Below are 21,941 nucleotides of genomic sequence, written 5' to 3' on the forward strand. Positions count from 1 at the left end.
GAGAAGCCGAGGAAGAAGACCAACGGTCGTTCTACGAATCGGCGGCATCTACCAGCAACGACGTCGAATGGCACGATCTCGACACCGAAAACCCGGAGGAGCCCGTGGACACGTACCCTTCGAGGCCTTTGCCACCCGACGACATCGGGGTCTACAATATGGTGGTCAGGAGCGCAGCAATGGCCTTCGGCGTCAAACTCGACGAGGAGAAACCGAAAGCCGATTTTCTCGTCGAGACACTGCTCCCCATCCAGACAAGGAGCCAGTTCCTCCCCATGCTACAAAGCGTGATGAATCAGGGGAGAGAAGCCTTCAAGGAACCTGCGACCTGCCGGTCGATCACGCCCAGGACAGAGAAGAAATATAAGCACTCCTCCCTGGACCCCCCTTACATCAAGGGTAGCGTGACCGCGGACTCCATCATAGCCTCCACGGGCCAACGTACCAGCAACTTCGGGCCCACCTCCGGATAAGGAGAGCAGGAGGATTGACCTCACAGGAAGAAAGGTCGAGAGGAACGCCGCAATGCACTGGCGCATGGCGAATTCAAATGCACTCCTCAATAGACACCAATACCAGCACTGGGATGAGATGGGGGAGCTAGTAAAGCACCTCCCCGAAGAATACCGCCAGAGAGCCTCTCACCTGATAGACGAAGGCAAGAACATCGCCAACTCCTGTATAAAGACGGCGTTGGATGGGGCAGAGACTTCAGCAAGACTCATGGCCATAGGGGTCACAGAGAGGAGGCATGCATGGCTAAAAATCTCGGGATTCAAACCGGAAGTGCAGAACAACATCCTTGGCACCCCCTTCAACGGAGAGACACTGTTCGGAGCAACAGTGGACGACAAGCTCACCCAGCTGAAAAAAGAAAACGAGACGGCGAGGTCCATGGGGGCCCTACAGCTGAGGGGAATGAGGCGAGGAAATCCCTCGAGGAGACCCTACGGTAGGGGAGGAAGCCAGCAGGGGACGTCGCACCAGGCGTTCCAACAAAGTCAGCAGGGTGAAGGTCACGGACAAGGTCAGCAGAAGCAAAACTGGCAATATCAACCTCGGGCCAGTCCTTTCGCGGGAGAGGGAACGGACGTGGCCAAAGGAGGAGAGGGGGCGAACAGCCCTCGACGAAGTGACTCAGCACGCAAGAGGACGCCTACCCTCGTCAGGACCCCAAGGGTGAGGCGCAAAAAAGTGTCATCAGGGGGAAGAGAAGATTCAAGAGCCTACGAGCATACGACACCAGTAGGCGGAAGACTGAGGTTCTACCTTCAGGAGTGGCGGCGTATAACCACAGACAAGTGGATACGGAACGTTGTGCAGTACGGATACTGCGTAGATTTGCATGCTCAGGACAGCCGGGAGCCGTCCTGAGCCACGGTGTTCCTGTGCTCAGGACAGCTCCTGGCCATCCTGACACATGGCACCGGAAATACCTCTGGTGCCCGCAGAACAGAGCTGGGGAAGAGCTTCCCCAGCTCCCAAGGCTGCTTCTTTGGTTTCTGTGAAATGACGATCAGCGCGTATGTCGGCTCCTTCCAGTTTCACTTTCTACGTGCTCAGGGGGCTATCTCAGCCCCCTGAGCACGTAGAAAGACGGGAGAGGTGTCATTGGAAAAGGGAGAATCTCCCCTTTCCAATGGTACCCCTCTCTAGTGGATCCCTGCTTGGGTTCGGGGGTTCGCTGCAGGAGGGCGATCCCCAAGCAGGGATCCACCCACTAGACACCAGGGATGACAATGCCCCCCCAGAAAAATATTATCCTTTCTGACCCACTGGGGCAGTAGCCCCTGATCTGTCCCCCGGGCGGGGGGCAGAAAGCCCACTAGGCACCAAGGATTTGTTTTATACGTAGGGTGGGGGCTGCCTAGAATGGGCATGCCTATGCTCCCACCTCAAAAATAATTGCCACAGTGTTTCTGGCACAGAGAGGCAGATGGGGCAATAACCCCTTATCTGCCCCCCCTGGAGGGGGGCAGAAAGCCCTCTAGGCATCAGGGAATATTTTATTTCAGAATTCAGGGTTGAGGGCTAACCAGAATGGGCATGCCATTGCCCCCTTGCCCCCCCAAAAATGCCAGTCTCTCTGCTCCCCCAGGGGGCAGATGGGGGCAGTGGCTCCTGATCTGAAAGCCCACTAGGCACCAGGGATTATGTTTTATACATAGGGCTGACGAGAAAGAGCATGCCAATGCCCCCACCCTCCAAAAATTACCAGCCTTTCTGACCCTGGGAGGCTGATGGTGGCAATAGCCCCTCATCTACGCCCCCCCGGGGGAAGCAGAAAGCCCAATAGGTATCAGGGAGTATTTATTTTTTGAATTCAGAGGTGGGGGCTGCCCAAAATGGGCATGCCACAGCCCCTACCACCCTCCAAAAAATGCCACAGTCTTTCTGCCCTCCCCCCAGGAGAGAGATGGGGAGCGTAGATTCAGAAGTTTCCATCACAGAAATGAGTGGAATATATATATATATATATTTTTGTACAAAGTTTGAGGTTTGCAAGGAATTCTGGGTAACAGAACCTGGTGGGAGCAACACAAGTCACCCCATCCTGGATTCCCCTGGGTGTCTAGTTTTAAAAAAATGTATAGGTTTGCTAGATTTTTCTAGGTGCCGGCAGAGCTACGGTTCAAAATCTACAGCTAGGCACTTTGCAAAAAAAGGGTACGTTTTCACTGTAAAACTGTGGTGTGTCCACGTTGCGTTTTGGGTTGTTTCCTGTTGCGCGGCACTAGTCCTACCCACACAATAATAACAGGAGTTTTATTGTGAGATCCCTCTGTGTATTCGGTGGGTTATGTTGTACATTGATCTAATCACTTCTTCCAGAAGCAATTAAGGAAGAAGCTTAGTTGGCCCACAAGGAAGAGAAGATACAACCTTCCTCCACTGTAGTCCAGAATGTAACGAGACACTTTACATTTCAACCTCAATTGGATTATAAGGAAGTTCCAAAATCCATAAAAGGAAAGTAATATAGAAAGACAAATACAACACTTCTTCCTTCACCAAAATGAAGTATAGGTGTGTTAAGCGAAAGAAGATGTAAATATACCACACAAAAGTTAAGGAATACAAATGTAAGCTTGAAATACTCTTGAAGCGTAAGGAAGATGAAAAAAAGACGAAATAAAAGTTAATAATCATGAAATGTAACAAGCATTTTTACAATTCCTTTCAATGAGATTTCATACTATCCGCAGAAGTTTGATCGAGCATTACCACTTGCACATGTATCACATGCATCACTGTTGTCCACAGCCACAGTATCTGCTAAGAAACACCATGATCTTGACCATTTTCCCTTGAAGTTCTGTGAGAATCTTTTCACACCTCTGATTAATTACCAGGTCTGCCATGATTAATACCGATTTGAGACTGCACTCTATTTGAAACAATGTCTTACCAAACTTGACTAGCAACACTTTCCTTGATTTTCAAGATAATATATTTGTGACCTTGTTTCAGTTTTACTAATGACCCTTTATGACACCACTCTCTTCCTTTTATCAAAACAGCACTTTTGCCAACATGTGAAGTACCTTTTTGCACCCAAGAGGGTTGTTTGTTTGTTAAGTACCCATTTATTAACCTCCAAAACCTTATCCATGCCCTCTTTTGCCCTAACAAGAACAGTCTTGAACGTTCAAGACTGGACTATGTACCTTCATTGCTCTAAAAAATTCAGCACAATTTGTGGAACCATTAAACCAACCAAGCGTTAAGATGCTAATAGGTTCTCCTCCCTTTCAAAATGAAAAAAGGTGCACACACATAAGACCAGACCTTTTCTCTAAAGATAATCTTTGACACCCAATTTCGCTTCCAGGGCAGTTTGAATGTTCTCTTTAAGGAATATGCTACATCGTTCTACGAAGCCATGAGCAGAAGGGCAATCGAAAAGAGTCTTCTCCTGTTTGATAACATTATTGTTAAAAAAAATATACTCATCTTGTCTGATATAAATTGAGTGCAATTATTTGAAACTAAATATTAAGCCTCCCTTCATTAGTGAAAAATCTCTTTAAAAAAAACACTATCTGTGTTGGGAATTTCTACAAATCATTACGTGACCCTCCTAGAAAAGTAATCATTTAACACTAAGTATTTAATCTGCAATGGAAAACAGAAATATGGACCTGCAAAGTCCATTGCAACCTTCTGTGAGGCTCTGAAAGGTAAGTTATTAAAACGCACACCTTCTTTTGACACTTTCCAATGCTTGTCTGTCAATACCACAGCAGGCAAAATCATCAACATGGCTGTCCGTTGACAGCCACCAATAAAACATTTTAAGCAATCTTTTAGTGGCAGTCATACTAGGATGTCCATTATGAGCAATCTTTATCAGTCTTTCGCAAAATGCTAATAAAGGAATAAAACATCCCTGTCTGGTTAACATACCATTTTCTCCAGACAATTCCGATTTGACTTGTTGAAACGTTACCTTAGATTTCTCCCAATGTTTAAGTTTAGCCCATCCTGGAATAATACATTTATTCACTTCACTAAGTTGAGAATCCTATTTACTCTTCAACAGCCATTCCTCCTCAGACATTGTCAAGCATCAACAACAGCAATCACACAATCTAAATCATCAGTATCAAATACATAACAACAGTCGGACACTGGCATTTGTGATAAAGTCTACTTGTATATTCTTACCACCTGAAATATACTTAATTTCGAAAAAATACTCTGGAAGTCTCGACATAAGATGGGCCAAACTGACTGAAGCCTTACCTGTAGCATTTACGCTCATGAGATAATTTAAAGGTTTATGGTCAGTTATGATATAAAATGTGATATATGTCCTAAATATCTCAACAGACCACATACAAGCTAGAGCCTCACACTCTATGGTACAATAATGTTATTCTGCCCCTTTGAGCATATGAGAAATGAAACCCAGTGCATTCCTTGTTGTTCTGCCTTTGTGTAAGTAGTGCCCCAATGCCAGATGCAGTGACATCGACCATGACGACACTTAGAACGTGAATCACTGGCTTCAAGTGATAGGGTTAATACAATAAAAGCACAAATTTAAACAAAGGCTTCTTCTTGTTCGGATCCCATCCTCGTCGCCAAATTGCTGTCAGTAGGCACCTATCCAGCGCAACGATTAACATGATAGACCAAACATTGTGCTTCCAGAAGCGTTTAATGAAGAAGCTCCGTTGGATCACAAGGAAGAGCAGAAACAGCATTCCAATAGTCCTGCAAGCATAAAGGTTATCTTGATATATTCCTTTGTTTTACAAGAATTGATTTATTATGTACTTTTCTCAATGTGGCCTTCAAGATCTTGCTCGTACACTTATAAAACTGCAAGGAATGAACATAAATATATATTTGGTGGTGCATTGGCACTTGAAGTAGTTACGTTTGTGTTACTGGAGTATTGATCGGTCACAAACAGTTTAAATGCGATGTAAATCTGTCCAAGTATCTTGGCTGCACAAAATTGGGAGAGTTATATGTGGCACATAGATATGTCTAACAATGTATGGTATACACATCATTGGTTCATTTGTCGTATGTAACGTCATAGCTGGTTTGAGGATATTACATGCTTTGTTTTACATGCATCATTTCAAAGAGTAGTCATAGTGTAGACAGGTATAACAGTCACCATACGGTTGGCATGCTTTGCATCCTCGACCTAGCATGAAATGTAGAGTTCTTGACTCAATTTTTTATGCAGATTCTGTTTTGGATTCCCCAAATCCCCTACTGCATGAGGATAAACAGGGCTCAAGCAGGCTGGGCCTATCTTCAGAGTGAGATTATTGAAATCATGATTAAAAGACGCAAGTCAGCAATCGCAGTCCTCATGAGCTGTGAGGCTAGTTGGGGTGTGGGACGATCCGCAGCCCTCACTCCAGACTTCAATAAGTGCGCTCCAACTCCTGTCAGCCTCTTCTGTGTTGCAGGGTCTCCTCCATTGATGGCAGCAGACTGACAGATGCCAGCCAGCTTTTGGTTGGACAGTTGCATAGCACCCTGACACCACTTCTTGACATGGACTGTGGCACGCAACTCCACCCTCTTAACAATGAGTCCGTGACCTCCCACCAAAGGACACATCTAATTCAAGTTAGTCCTCAAATCTTTATTTGTTTTTTTTAACCAAAGATGTACGTTTGAGTTTCGGTCACAATTTTTTTTATTTTAATTTGTACAGCTTCTGTTAAGGAAAAACATACTCAGAAAAATGTTACATTACAGAACAATATATCTTGGGCATTTTAAATTGCCCTATATAGGTGATACTACCAAAAAGCACGATGAAATATAGCAATTTAAATGTGGAAAAAGAGCACGACAGTAGACCATGAGTAGAAAAGACTACTGCTAGCACAGACTTTTAAAAAAGTTACCTTTACATAAGATAAGACACTATTTTGAAACGAGTCACAGTATCACAGTGAATACTAAGACTGTAGACTGTATTATCGTGGAACCACAAGGCTGAAGGCACCATTTGATTAGAATCGACTGACCAGTGAAGACAATCGCTGTCCTCGTATTTTATTGCAAAGCCCCTCGGAGCAGACAGGAGCCATTGGAGGCCACATTTCAAGACAGTGCCCAGAAATTGCCTCGCAATTCATGATGTATTTGACCTCATTAAAAACAGAATGAAAATAGAGAAAATCTATCACTATTATAAAGCAGCAATGTTGAAGCACAGGTGTTTACTGTATTCTCGTTCTTTGGCATATCATGGATTAAACATACAATCAACAGTACCTTGCTTCTACACTTCAAATATCACGGAATTACAGAAAACACTTCACAAACACTCACACCTGGCAGTTCTTTTTGAGGAATTGTTAAAATAAAAAAGATTACACGTAGTTTCATGATACCGCAGAAAGCCTGAAGTCAAAATCCTGTACTTTTCCGTTTGTTGCCAACACTGTGATTTTTTCCCCCTTAATCTTATTCACTGAAAATGCCGGCTGCGATCACCCATGTAAAAGTAGAGAGTTTTTTTCAGCGAGCCTTTGACGAGATGCTTCATGGAGCGTATGGGAGTCTTCGGTGGTATGCACCTTCCAGGTCACAGGATTTCAGACTTTGTATTTTGCTTTGCCGGTTTCGTTGATGATGCATATATGCTAAAAGGTGAAAGCACTTGTGTCAGTGCGGGCAATTATACACAACCACGTAACATTTGAAATAAAATGATGCAACGAACATGAAAATATACATTGTACACTTTAAAATCACCCACTTTGAGTCACTGGCCACTGGATGAATTTTACCAATGTTTTATATCCGAAAACTACTATCTATCCCACCCTAACATTGAATCGCCCATAACTGGGTGGGTAGATTTTAACTAAATGTAATGGACCATGACTAATACAATTGTTCACACAGTTGAGTGTTCCCACGTATTCTCACCAAACATGTTCTAAAAGGAACATCAGGCAGGTACGGTGAAAATCCCCACATGGCAACTTACGTATGGTCCAATGGGTGTCTCAACAGGGCATCCTGGGTGTGGGCCATTAAAGAGACAGAATAAAAGAGGTGGAGCCAAAGAAGCATAACTAAAAACCCTATACAGAAGGCTTGGTCCATGGATGAAAAATGTATAACTAGACTCTTACTGGACAACATACAACCAAAATCAGAATGGTCGAGTACTGAGGGTGCATGGGTGACAGAATGAGTAGAGGACATGAGAGAGTGGTCAATGGTGGAACAGTATTCAGGCAACAGGTTTAGGGTGGAGAAAAACTGTGAGGATTTGGTGGACTGCAAGGCTTTTGTGGAGGGATTGCTCTAGCCACCATAAAGTACGCCACCCGGAAGAGTCCTCCATCATCTTCTACCTCTACATGAAGGGCCCAGAGACTGCTCACAGCCAACAGTATCAAAGTTCAACAACTTGCCAATCTCACGGCTATATTTGAAAGACTCTTCTGCTCCAGACACCCAATGCTTCAAATAGTACCGGCACCTCATTCACGCTTGGATGTCCAAAACCTGCCTGGAGCTTGACCTCACCAAAAAACAGAACTCATGCTATCTACCAAGAACAAACAACAAACAATACCTAGTCCAAACCTCGCTCAATGACATGAACCAGAATGGATAAGCACCCCAACTTTAGCCCAATGCCAGTCAATTGGATTTACACTGGACACTGACCTTAGTCTCAAGGAACACATCGCCATAAACACCAAGAAGGCCTGGTACCAGCTCACTCTGGTAAATACAGTGAAACCATTCCTCCAGAAAGGCACTTTATAACTGCAGTTCAAGCTCTCTTGGGCACCTCGATGATGCAATGCCCATCTCCTTGGCCTCCAGTGTCCACAATGACCCATTAAGAGTATCTAACACTTTGTAGCATACCGTATCAAGAGACTGAAAAAATATTATATCAGTCCCTCCATGATGGACTTTAACTGGCTCCTCTTGCCGCTTTTACCATCTTCAAAACCAACAGCATGAACAAAGCTAGCAAGACTTGTGCCGCTGGATACCTGGCTAAAAACCTTACCATCTCAGATGGTTCTCGCACACAAGCATCCTGGACACCACTGGGCTGAGGATGAAGTGCCAAAAAACTAAAAACAAGGCAACAGGCCTTCTTCCATCTCTGCAACCAGGTTTTGGAACACCATCCCGTATCCATCAGTACTGTCACACAAATCTGCTCCAATTTATGAAAGCGATGACAACACACTCCTTTAAAGAATATACATCATGATCATTCTTAGAAACTAGCTACTCCTTCCATCAATGCGGACTTAAGCTTTAACCCTTGGCATTTGACCCCGTGTTCGCTGACTTTTGGTTAGGTTCACACTATACAAATACCACATACATACTTACATACATACATGCATACGAGAATCAGTAAAACTTTGCTTGAACATGTTGCAACTAATATGATACCCTTGTGATACACAACACGTACAGTACACCAAAGCCCAGGGACTGACAAAGTGGTATAGTGTTCATAGCATATTCACAATGTTGCACACTATTCGTGCTGCACTGTTTTATACAATAATTACATTTGTGAAAATATGTGAGTTGCCTAACAGAACATTATTACTAACTTTGTATAAATAGGTTGTCTCACTTTTAGATATCTAAAAACTTATTATAGTTTAAAATACCTAAAAGCCTTTTATAGTTTAAAACAGTTAGTACTTTATGCGAGTCCATTGGCATCGGTCCACGGTGCAGCGTAAGATATGACATTCTTTCTAGGGAGGGCCCAATCCCAAGTTGTTGACGTCACAACATTTTTGCCTCATCATGTTCGAAGAACACTGTATCCATTGTTCTTTTTCTGTAGACATTGTCCTATTTTATTTCCTTTACAGTGTTTGCTCTCACTTGAAAGCCGAGCTACATTCCACATTCACCGTGCCATAAAGGTACTATGAGAACAAACGCGATCATGTTTTACTTTTAATGCATGTTAAACACACACCAGAGAAGACGGTACTCACATTGAGATCCCGGAAGTGCTCGTTGTAGTCCAATGCGTATCCCACTGCAAACAAATTTGGAATTTCGAATCCTGCATCTGAGTAGAATAAAAACATTATTTGCTAAACTGAGGAACAGAAAATATAAACTACCTAATCTGTGGATGTTAAACAGTAAAATACACTAAACTGAAACTTCCGCATGCATATTTCCTGGGCTACGTGATTATGTGCCTATAGGTGACATGTTGCTCTTTCATGTTACACAAAAAGCTACTGTGGGAAGGTGCAGCATGTTTTTTTCATAATACAGTGGTGCATCGCTGAAAGTTATATTTACTCTTTACTTTAAACACCTAGGGGCCGATTCCGATCCGGGGCGGAAGGGCACCGAACGTGATCCGGCCGGAAAAACTACGAACCGTACGCGTGTTTTCCACCCGACTCGTACAGCTGTACGAGCGAGCCAGTACGATGCGAGCTACATAAAATTCACCGACCGAGTCGTTTCCGGGTCCGACCCACTCCGTACGTCTCGGTCGTAAGCTAACCGTGGCGTGCAATGGATGCGATTCACGACCGAGCCAGTACGATGCACGTGTCGGACAGCCTGTGCGAGTTGTGATGTCCGGCTTGCAAAAGCTCCCGGAGTCGGACTTTGGGGGTCTGCGTCGGACCCCCCCCCCCCCCCCCCCCCGACACCCGCAGCCGTACGACTCGCACATAGGGGGAGACACATGGGTCTGCCCCACACAGGCATGTACGGCGCGGATGGCACCGACACGTACCCACTGTAGGGGGCGCACTTGTTCAAGACATACCCATTCAGACAATGGGAGCGCATGTACGCGTCGTACAACTGGCTCCCATTGACTTCTATGGGAGTCCGACCGAACCGAGTCCGACAGCATACGTGCGCATCGTACTCGCTCGGTCGGACTGTAGGGGTCCGGCTCGGTCGGAAAACACTCCGGATCCGACTCGGTCGGAGTGCTTTCCTAATAATTAATCCCAAAATGTCCTTATTGTGTCAAAAAACATGAAATAAAAAAATACATAAGGAACGCCACTCTGACAACTCGGACTCCACATTATGGTATGTTTTGCAATGCAGAATCAGATCACTCTCTTTAGTCTGTCCATAAAACAGTAATAAAATAGGCTTGCACGTGTAAGTGCATGGTGGTGTTAAGTACTGGTATGGAAAATAGAAAGATGCTGCACCCAGTTTAGAACTCTGTCCTGGGTTCTCCTCTTGCACTCAATCCCTGCCTACCTAGAACAGCATAGGATACATAAGGAGCCCCTTGGTGCTTCTGCCGAACAGCTGAGGATGATCAAAGTGTGAGGCCCCCTTTCTACATGGCTAGCATGTTTCCTGAGAGTCAGGAACATTTCAACAAAGCTTTCTGCAAATAGTTGAGTCTTACTCCTGACTTAGGCAAGAATTACTCTACTGATATTCAGACCTGGCTCAAAATTTATTTTCTGTGAATCTAGCCTTAGGCGGACGAGGGTGAGACTTACTCCTACTCATGACGTTTCAGGAGTAAGGCATGACTTCGTCAAAGAGAAAAAAAGTTCTAAATCAGGTCTAAGAATAAGAATATCTTACTCCTAAGAATTCACGAGCCCCCACCACAAAGGGCCTTGAGAGTGGACTTCAGGCCAAAGCATATTCACAGGCTAACTCCTCTCACTCAGACAGTGGAAGAGACCCACCCCCCCCCCCCCCCCACTCCCCTCACCTGGAGCGCAAATAGTCCGTGTCAGGATAGTATTTTCCACCTTACATGACAGCTAACAGGGCGGTTGTAGTTTACACTATTGCAGGTGAAATGTTGACCTTCACATATATCGTGACCTCAAAAGCTCGTCAAGGCATGTGTACATGTCAGTGAGTGGATGAGAATCCCTGAAACACAAAGCGGATGCAAAGGTACTTCACACTTTCTCTCCTTCCAGAAGGTCCACAGATGAGCTTGGCACTCAGCCATAAAGCGCCCTCTTGTGGTGGGACGGCTATTGTGCTCAGGAAGCAGACCCATCTCCAGGGAAAAACCATCTGGAATTTTATAGTCAGATTTCAATCCATACAATGACGTGGCCTAATGCACATATGAGGTAGTGTTGGGATAAAATAGAACTCTCAAAACTGTATTTCTGATGAAATTCCACCAAAGACCTCCGGTTCCCACAAAGGTAAGGAATTCAGATGTTCGAAAGGCTAAAATAACTGGGTACATAGGACTGGCAAATAGTTTTTTAGTTGTTTTTTAGACAGATAACTTACATTTCTCTGACCAAATTAGCCCCTATGAACTATAGATTCTAAGTAGCTTGCATTTGTGATTTTGGCTGGTTAGTGAAGCTCTGCAGGCAGCACTGGTTACCAAATTACCCAGAAACAATAGCAAGAAACTGTAATATGGTACCCTCCCCACTGTGGAAGAACAAATACGCTTCCACCACAGACAGGCCTCGGCAAGGCTACGGGAGTTGTAATCAATCCAAAATGTTAAGTTTTTACAGAAAAAGCTGGATCCCCGTCCATCACAAAAACGAAAAATGTACAACGGTCACTGCACATCTGATAACAGAAGCAGGAATCCTGCAGATCAGCTTCGCAAAGTACAGCCCATGCACGCCAACACTCCAGATTCAGGCAGAAGAGTAATGACTTTTTTAAGTAACAAATGGTGTTATTTCGTCTTTCTCTCACTTCATCCCCTCTAATGCAAGTTAATCGGGAAATACAATTTCCCTGATTTTCTCCTCTCTAATGCTCTGTCTTCGGTAGTGTTTGCATAGGAGTTCCCTGGTGAATCAAACAGGAGCGTTAAGGTGCACCACAACTCTAGGTGAAGTCAAATAATATATCCATAATAAGGGTAAACACTCAAAATATCGAATTTGAAATATCAACTGGCCAGAATATCGAATTAAAAATAGAGAGAGGCCAGAATATCGAATTACCAAAATATAGTTGGATAGAATGTCGAAATTGGGGTTTAAAATATCGATTTCCATAATATCGATTTTTTTTTAGTGTTATGTATGCTAGTATATGTGTTAAAATTATATATCATTTTTGTAATGTATGTTTAATTTTTTTAAAGTAATGAATGTTATGTTATTTAATTTTTGCGTAATTTAATTCTGTAGCGGGTTGTGGGTTTATAGGGGAATAGGGTGGGAAGTAATTTAATTATAGTAAATTAAATATTAATTTGTATTAATTATTAATTATGTTTAATTTAATTTTGGGTTTTAGTTCTGTAGCGGGTTGTGGGTTTATAGGGAAATAGGGTGGGAAGTAATTTAATTGTAATTAAGTAAATAATAATTTACATTTATTTGTATTGATAATTAATTTATTGCTAATAATTAATTGGTAATTAATTTTAATTAATTGGTAATTATTTTTTATTAATTGGTAATTACTTTATATTAATTGATAATTATGTTTGTATCAATTTATTATTTGGAGTGGGTTGTGGGTTATAGGGGAATAGGGTGTGAAGTCATTTAATTGTAATTAAGTAATTATTTCAATTATTTTTGTGTATTGATAATTTATTGTTAATTATTTATTAATTGGTAAATTTAGTATTACTTATTACATTTTTGGGATTGAAAATAATTAGTTGCTAAATAATTATTAATACGTAAATCATTTTTAATAAAAAATATTTATTGGTATGATTAGCTAATTATTACATATTTTGTGATTATTTAATTTTAATTATTTTTTATGAGTAATTAATTTATTCTTATTTAAATATTAAATCATTACTTTTCCTACTGTTGCACTCACTGGAGTGGGAATAGTCATTTTTACCCCTACGCTATCCAACGCTTTCCCTACTGTTGCACTCACTGGAGTGGGAATAGTAATTTTTACCCCTACGCTATCCAACACTTTCCCTACTGTTGCACTCACTGGAGTGGGAATAGTAATTTTTACCCTCCCACTATCCAACAAATTCTTTACTTTTGCAATTGTTGGAGTGTGAATACTAATGTTATTCCCTTAGCTATGTAATGTTTTTAATTGTGTTATATTTAATGTAGTGTTAATTATTAATTAACATGAAAAGTATTACTTTATTTAAATTATATATTATTTTTATATTTAGATAATAGGTTTATTTATATATATATATATGTAAATATATTTGTAATAATGTTAAATATTTTATAATTAAGATTAATAATTATTTTATAATATTATTAAGTATATATGTTAAAAAGATTTTTTTTACATTACATTCATTATTTTTACATTTTAAGCTTTTTTACATTATTTGAACTATGTTTTATTTAATTGTGTTTATTATTTAATTACTTTTATAATATTTTTAATACATTTAAACAATTCGATATTTTAGTTAACTATATTTTAACATTCTATATTTTGTACTCAATATTTTAGTACTTACCTGTTTGTAGATAGGCATTCTATATTCTGTCCCTCGATATTTTTGAGTTGATATTTTGGGAAGTCTATAGTCTGTCTCTCGATATTTAGTCACTGAACCCATAATAAGACCCAGGATGGGGTTGTCCTCTCTAGCATGATGGTATAGCAAGACCTAAAACGCCCTGACCTAGGTTTGTCCTCTGGTCTACCTCAGTTCCCAAAGTACCAGGAAGTTAGAAACCTACACAAGGAGCCCTGGAGGGCTCCTGTGTAGCAGCAGAGGGAATTCTTGGGCATTAAGCCAGTGAAGATGAAAGTGGTAGACTCTGATGCCTACATGGTCAGTAGACAGCTTTGTTGACAGGAACATAGCAATCCTCTGTATAAGTGCGACCGGTTTTGAGATCGCCTCATTAAAAGAATTAGAGGTCTTTAAAAAAAATGTTTAAACCCTCTTGCTACTCCAGGCTTTATACACATGCGGAAAAAGTAGGAACCCAAAGAGTTTGAGATGCAGGTTAAAAGGTTCGAAATGCTCTCTCTCAAAAGGCATACCGTTAAAAAAAAAAAAAAAAACGCTCATTGAGAGCTGTTAGGGATACTGTGTTAGGTTTAAATGGGAATTCACAAACTTTGTCTTGTATGTCTCTATTAAGAAAGGTATATCTAAGCCCATTATTAATGGCTCCAGCTTCTTCCTTTAAAAGAGACTTCTCTATCCATGACACTATCCTTCTTTCTCTGCTTGTGCCTACTGCGGTCCAAAAGAGTAAAGGCATTTGAGAGAGACCATTTGTACTCTTTTTGGACTTTATAAGAAAGGCTTCCAGAGGGGTACCAGGATCTTGGCATGAGGAACTGTTTGGGAACACCAAACCTTTAGGCTGATGGATGCGAGAACTAGGACGTTCCTTGGGCGTTGCGGTGCAGGTTGTGTCCTTTGCACATGTGCTCATGCTTGTAGACCTCTTTCATGCTCTCTGTGCCTCCACAGTTAGAAAACAGTCGGTCTACAAATTCTTGCCATTGATCCGCTTGTGGTTTTCTACATATTCCCTTGTATTTCTCTAGGCATAAGGCAGTGCCCTCTGCTAGCACCCAGTTTTCCATCATGTGGGCACTGTATCATCCAAGACATTGAAAGATAAAATCAACAGTGTCATAGTAGAGCTTCACACAAATTTCTCCTTTTCGGGGGGTGATTTCTTAGAACCTGCTATGTGCAAGTAGACTCCCAACAGTTAAACAAGCGCTACTACATCAGATAGAGGGCGTCATCCATCTGCAGGTTAGCTGCGGACAGATAGTTCCCAGTGATCATGCAGCACCCGAGTAGTCAACCAGTCTGTAAAGTAGTGACAAACAGCGCACTAAAGAACAAAACACATGCTGAATAATTTGTTGCTAGAAAAGATAAAACCATGGTCTCAATCCTCATTAAGTAGCAGTCAAGCTGGGACAAAAAGTTTGAATTTAGATATATCTGGACACAAATGTGTGGAATGGAGGCAAAGCATATTCTAAGTAGGCAGACAGGGTAGATGTTAAAGCCCATCCTGTAAGAGACACAACACATCGCCCACCTGCTGATATAAGGATACGCATTTAAGAGGCTGTCTGGAGGAGCCATTTTGTTAGCGGACAGGTCACTGCAGTACTAAGGAGCTTCTATGGAACCAGGAGGCTAATCACTGAAGAAGGTGCTAAAGGAATTCAGAAACGGAGTCTGTCAGCCTGAGTTGTTTTTACTACAAAAAACTGAGAGGACGGAGGAACGACTGGTTCAGTAGTCTCTCAATCATTGCGCCTAAACTTTCCAATATCGTTGCTGCAAGCTTCAACAACGATGAATTAGACTGGCTGGGAATGGGCATCATTCAGCAGCTGCATTTTAAACCTAGGTTAATGGCCAGTCAATGGCATCAAGCCTCATGTGCCTCGCTAAGGTCCTGACCACATCTTTTTTTTTAGGTCAAATACTACCAGACAGCTGTGCTGTCTTGTTTGCTAACGACTTCTTGTGTGCATTCCGAAAGCTTCCTTGGAAATGTATTCCTCCCATTGCCGGCCATTGGGTTTTTAACTCACATTTGCTTGCTTTCTATTTGCTGGCTTTATTTGTTTTAGACTGTCCAGCTTGTTTTCTTCTATCCAGTGGAGCATTGCTTGTTTATTGGATCCATCCGAGCGCTCGTTTCCTGTAAACAGGCCTTTAAATCTTATTCTTATCTTGGTACATTTGCTGTGCATTCAAAGGCAAAGGTCAAATTACAGGCTCTATCTTATGAGGGAGCATGGTGTTTACTTTTCTTTGATCAGACTGGGGCGAAGTATGGATAAGTAAGAAGATGGTGTGCATCCCCACTCTTGAGAATCATTGTTGAAATGAATGCCCTACATAGGGATTGCACCCGCGGAATAAAAAAGTGAAAGTTGAATGAGGAACAATGAACATTGTACGATTCCACACAGCTGGCGAGATATCTTGGTTCGTCTTTAAAGACGGTGTCGGAGTTATGTGAACTGGCAAACCTTCATCAGTATAAAATGATATATGGACTGCAGTTATATATATTACGAACATTTTTCAGTACATTAAAACCAAGTGATGAGTATGTTTTGGTGCAAGTTCCCACAACTGCATTGGGTTGTGGGTAATGCAGTCCTTGTGACGGAAAAGTAGCTTCACGTAATCTGTTTGGCGGGAAAAAAGAAGTCAATAGACCAATGAGAAATGAGTGTATGTGTTTAAATAAGGGGTGGAAATAGGGAGGGTATTAGCAGCTGTTAGTAAAGCAATGAAGACGGTTGTCCTGTAATGGCAGCAACAGGTATGGGATGCAGCGCAAACGCTAGAGTAATGTTGATTATGTAGCCGAGCGAGGATGGATGTTAGAGCGAAGAAAAAGAGTAAAAATACATTTTAATGATGGTGGTGTGGAGTAGTGGTTGGAGAGATTGGAGAGTGAATGTGTTTATCGTTGGAGGGGAAGTGCGCTTGGTATAATCGGATTTAAGAGGTGGGGAGAATGATGTGAAAGCGAGATTAGGTATGTGAACCTGAATAGGCATGCAGTATGTCGGGTATGTTTGATAGTGTATGAGTGGAATTTGAAGAGAGTGAATAGGAACAGGAGTGAATACAGCTGTGTAAATAAAGGGTTGGTGGAGGTGAGTTGTATACGGGATGCGGTGAGTGTGAATAAAGTAGTCAGTGCAATAAGTGAAGGAAAGGGAGAAAGGAGTATGTTTATAGTGGGAATGTTTTGCAATTGGAGTGCACAAGTGGGGGAGTTTGTTGTGAGTATAAGCTTGGCGGGAAATGTCAATAAAAGGGTTGGAAATCTGGCAGGTTAAACAGGGCAAACACGCACTGTTGAAACATAAAAGACAAATGAAGGAAGGATTACAGAAGCAACTGGGGACTAGACAGACTATGGATACAGATAGTAAGGTGGGTGGGAGAGATAAAAGTTAGGTAATGTTTGAGAATCCCGCCAGTGCAATAATGTTTACTGACAATATGAGAAGCGGTGTAAAGCATGTTAATTCACATGGAATATTCAAATTTGATTACACATTAATGTCTCAGTCTAAATGTTGGTAGAAGTTTTATGGTAATATTGGTCATTTTATTTGTCATTTTAGCAACCCCTGACGAAGGGCCCCAGTTGCCCGAAATGCATTGGGTTTTACAATAAACACTGCCTCGGACGAAATTGCTTCTTTCGTGCTTTGCGCAACAAAGGGGTTCGGATGGCCCAGCCAAAACATGAGAAAAATTTGAAAATTGGCATATCCACTCCGCGTGCGGAAAAGTTAACGATGAAAAAGTTGCACAAAATGTTTATAAAATTGGATTTCAATGGAATATATGGATTAACTTGATAGGATTGGCTAACAGCCTAAATGGCGACCTGAGCTGTGCGTTTGGTTGGGGCGACGATTCGCCCCAGTCTGATCATGTGTTTACCCAGGTGCCGGTTGGGCACGGCACCAAACCAAACTACACGCACTCTAATTAAACACGGTGAATTATGGATAAGTAAGAAGATGGTGTGCATCTCCACTCTTGAGAATCATTGTTTACTTTTCTTTCTCAGACTTCAAAGTGAGAGAATTTTTTGGATAATCTTACTGTGAAATGAAAGGCTTTTTTGCAGCACACAACAAAATAAATGAACTGTGCTGATACATCAGGATTAGGAAAGTAGAAATCATGTTTATTTTTTGTAATACTTAAGGGAGGTGGAAACAAATATTTGAATATGATTACAACACATCATTACACTAACTGATGATATTTCTACACTTTATCGTTTGTGCGCAATAAAACTGTATGTCTGTGCAAATGTAAATGTCATTTCAATTCAAAATGTGCTCGTCCGTTCAAATTAAGTTACGCCTGCAGGTCCAACAGACCCCTTGCAGGTGGCGTATGCCCCCTTGGCTACTCCGGGACGCTAAATATCAGGAGACTTTACGACTCGCCATTGCGGAATATCTTCAGTTTAATGTAGATTCATCCCCATCGCGTACAATACTGTGGGAGGCCCTCAAGCCAACGATTAGGTGGGCAGACCTAAGCTTCCGTACAGGTGAGAAAATGAGGCGCCTGACACAGGTGCTGGAACTAGAGGACCGTCAAAGCAAGTTAGAGTCGCAAATGTTAGAAGGGTCAGACCCCAGCTCTCGCCACAATCTCTTACATATCCAACAGCAAATTAATCAGCTCCTTACTGACGAGGCCAAGGAAGCGTGGCTGGCGACCCAGCACAGGATCCCCCAATCGGGCGATAAATCCAGCCAAATGCTTCATCGGGCTAGGTCAACTCCTGTACAGGTACCCCTCCTGAGGGCCCCGGATGGAGCATTATGCACCTCCCCGAAACGGTGGTCCAAGCTTTCGCATCCTTTTACTCCAATCTCTATCGAGAAAGGGAGTTGATAGCGGAGTCCCTCATTGATGAATTTCTTTCGGATATCTCTCTCCGTAAGCTCTCCGATCAAGTACGGGACTTGCTGGATAGTCCCATAACGATAGATGACCTACAGGCGGCGTTAGCAAACATTCATCCAGGTAAAGCCCCAGGCCTGGATGGTTTTCCCAGCGACTTCATGCGCCCACATATGGCGACCTTGGGCCCACACCTACTTAAGACAGAATCGCGCTCTACGCTGATGATGCTCTTTTCTTAATGTCAGACCCGTGGTTCTCGGGGTCCATCGTCCTCAAGATCCTTAGAATCTTTGGCGAAACCACGGGGTTGAGCACCAATCCATCCACTATTCCTCCAACGTGGTTTATGCAACTGAATAGATTCCTGTGGCACGGGGTGCGCTGCACACGTGTACGCAATCCACATACTGTGTACAGATCTGGTGACGCACGGTTCGGTCCATTGGATGGTGGGGCAGACTAACTGGCTCCACTCCCCTCTGGCATGGCACCTATCTGCAGCCTCTTTCTGCTCCAAGCGGGTTCTGTAAAAGGGACCTTATTGGGATATCTATGCTGGGGGATGTCATGCAGGGCACTACCCTTAAGTCCTTTCAATGGTTGCAATCTGATTATGATTTACATAAATCTCCGTTCCATCGTTACTTGCAGCTTCGACACGCATTAGACCCCCTGTTAAATCAATTGGAGGACCTACCAGAATTCCACCCGCTAGAAGGCCGCTTACTGATGGGGGACATAGGGCAATCACAAAATCAGATAAATCTATCAGACGCTTAATACACACACTAAGACCACCATCCACAAAACTAGAGCGGCATGGGAAGCTGATCTGCCGGCCCTCACAGACTATGACTGGACGGAGGCCCGGTATGCGGCGGTGTCTTCCCGAAACTGACTTATCCAGTTTAAGTACCTCCACCGGGTATATTACACTCGCCATAGCTTGTGGAAAATGGGTGCCATCCAGTCTCCTCTGTGCCTCTGCTGCAGCGCGGACGATGGTTCCTTTCTACATACCGTGTGGAGCTGTCTGGAGATTCAGACATTCTGGATTAGCGTGACATCCTGCCTGGGCCAGGTTCTGGCATGGACTGTCCCGTTCGACCCCAGATTGGTGCTTTTACATTTTACAGATGACATGGGGGGGGAGGTACCGCTGCAAGCAGCACCTTTTATTTCTGGGTCTCACTCTAGCTAAGAGGGATATCGCACAGCATTGAAAGGCTTTGTCCCCGCCCAGCTTTGCTGGATGGAAAAAAGGCAATAGACAGATGTATGACTGCCAAAATTGTGGTTTTTCAGGCGAGAGGGTGCCCACAGAAACACAGGAAGATCTGGACCCGTTGGGCCGCTTACAGAGGTGTCGATGTACATCCAATAGCCTCCCATGATCCCACTGAGCAATTGGTGGTTAGCAACTCACCTGTTTAGCCCAATGACTTTGACTATCTGTGGCTGGGTATCTATGTATAATGTGCATGTAACATTCTATCACTGTGTTCGGTGTTGTTTGATGTTCTGCAGGCTATATGGGTTTTGTATGATGTACCTACGTACTATTTGCCACACACACTATTTGTACTATCTTTCCTGGGCCTTGCCCATTTGGTACCCTGGAAAATCCATAAAAATGTGTTGTTAAAAAAAGAAAACACTCCACAACACTCTACTCCGCTCTATGCCTCTCTACTCTACACCATGCCACCCCACTCCACTCCACAACACTCCACTTTACAAAATCTCACTCTATTCTATTAGACTCCACGTAACTCTTCAACATGGAACTCCACGTGAAGACGCCACACCTCTCCGTTCTGCGCTCCTTCACTCTATGCTCCTCCATCATTCTAACACCCCTTCACTCTACACCCAATCTACCCCACTCCACTCCAATCTAATCTGCTCCAATCTACTCCACTTCACTACAATCTACCCCAACCTACACCACTCCAGTCCAGTCTACCCATTCCGCTCTGCTCCATTCCAATCTACCCCACTCCACTCAATCTATCCCATCTACCCCACTCTACTCTATCCCAATCAACCCCACCCTAATCAACTCCACTCCACTCGTCTATCACACCCCCAATCTAACACACTCTACTCGATCCCAATCACCCCAAACCAATCTAATCCACTCCACTCCTTTCAATCTAACCCACTCTGCTCCAATCTACCCCACTTCACTCTGCCCCAATCAACCACACTCTGCTCTAATCCACCCCAATCCAATCTACACTACTCCAGCCTACCCCCCTCCACTCCAGTCGTCTACCCCACTCCATTCCAATCTACCTCACTCCACTCTACCTCAATTTACTCAAAGCCAATCTACCCCACTCTACTCCAATCTACCCCACTTCACCCCAATCTACCCCACTTCACCCCAATCTACACCACCCCACCCCAATCTAACCCACTCTGCTCCAATCTACTTCACTCCACTCTACCTCATTCTACTCAATTCGACGCAAGCCTAACCCACTCCATTCCAATCTACCACGGTCCAATCCGCCCAATCTACCCCAATCTATCTTAATCTACCTCCACCCACAACAGTCCACTCTACCCCACTCAAATCTACCCCATTTTATTCCTCACGTGATGTAGGAGTCCATTGGTGTGCCCTAGAATGAGGCCCTAAAGTGCCTCCATGCTCCAACAGAAATTGTCCGGCACACAAATTTGTTTGCTGCACAATTTAAAATCCAACCCACTCCACTCCAGTCTACCCTACTCCCCCACTCCAATCTACCCCATTCAATCTACCCCATCCCACTCAAATCTACCCCATGCAACTTCGATCTACTCCAATCTACCCCACTCCAAATCAAAACCACTACCCAATTCTTCTTCACTACAATCTACCCCACTCCAATCTATGCCACTCCCATCTACACCACTCAACTCAGATCAACCCCAATCTACCCCACTACATTCCAATCTACCACACACAAACCACCCAATCTACAGCACTCCAATCCAATCATCTACCCGACTCCACTCCAATCTAGCCCAATCCACTCCAATCCAACCTAACCCAATCCACTCTAATCTACCCCATCCACTCCAATATAACATACTCCAC

General features: G+C 43.1%; 1 protein-coding gene across 2 annotated transcripts in view; it reads right to left on the reverse strand.

Annotated features, from left to right (window-relative positions):
- Positions 1 to 6,100: 6,100 nt before the first annotated feature.
- Positions 6,101 to 21,941, reverse strand: part of PRTFDC1 (phosphoribosyl transferase domain containing 1) — a 225,685-nt gene continuing 209,844 nt past the window's right edge. For both annotated transcript variants that reach the window (XM_085631693.1, XM_085631692.1), the window contains 2 exons: positions 9,489 to 9,565; positions 6,101 to 7,127 (listed from right to left, as the gene is read on the reverse strand). In XM_085631693.1, coding sequence (XP_085487819.1) covers positions 7,080 to 7,127; positions 9,489 to 9,565 — 125 coding nt within the window. In that variant the 3' untranslated portion in view covers positions 6,101 to 7,079. The remainder of the gene's footprint in view (positions 7,128 to 9,488; positions 9,566 to 21,941) is intronic.

Source organism: Triturus cristatus, chromosome 10 (assembly GCF_964204655.1).
Source record: "Triturus cristatus chromosome 10, aTriCri1.1, whole genome shotgun sequence".
In the NCBI taxonomy this organism is placed as follows: Eukaryota; Metazoa; Chordata; class Amphibia; order Caudata; family Salamandridae; genus Triturus; species Triturus cristatus.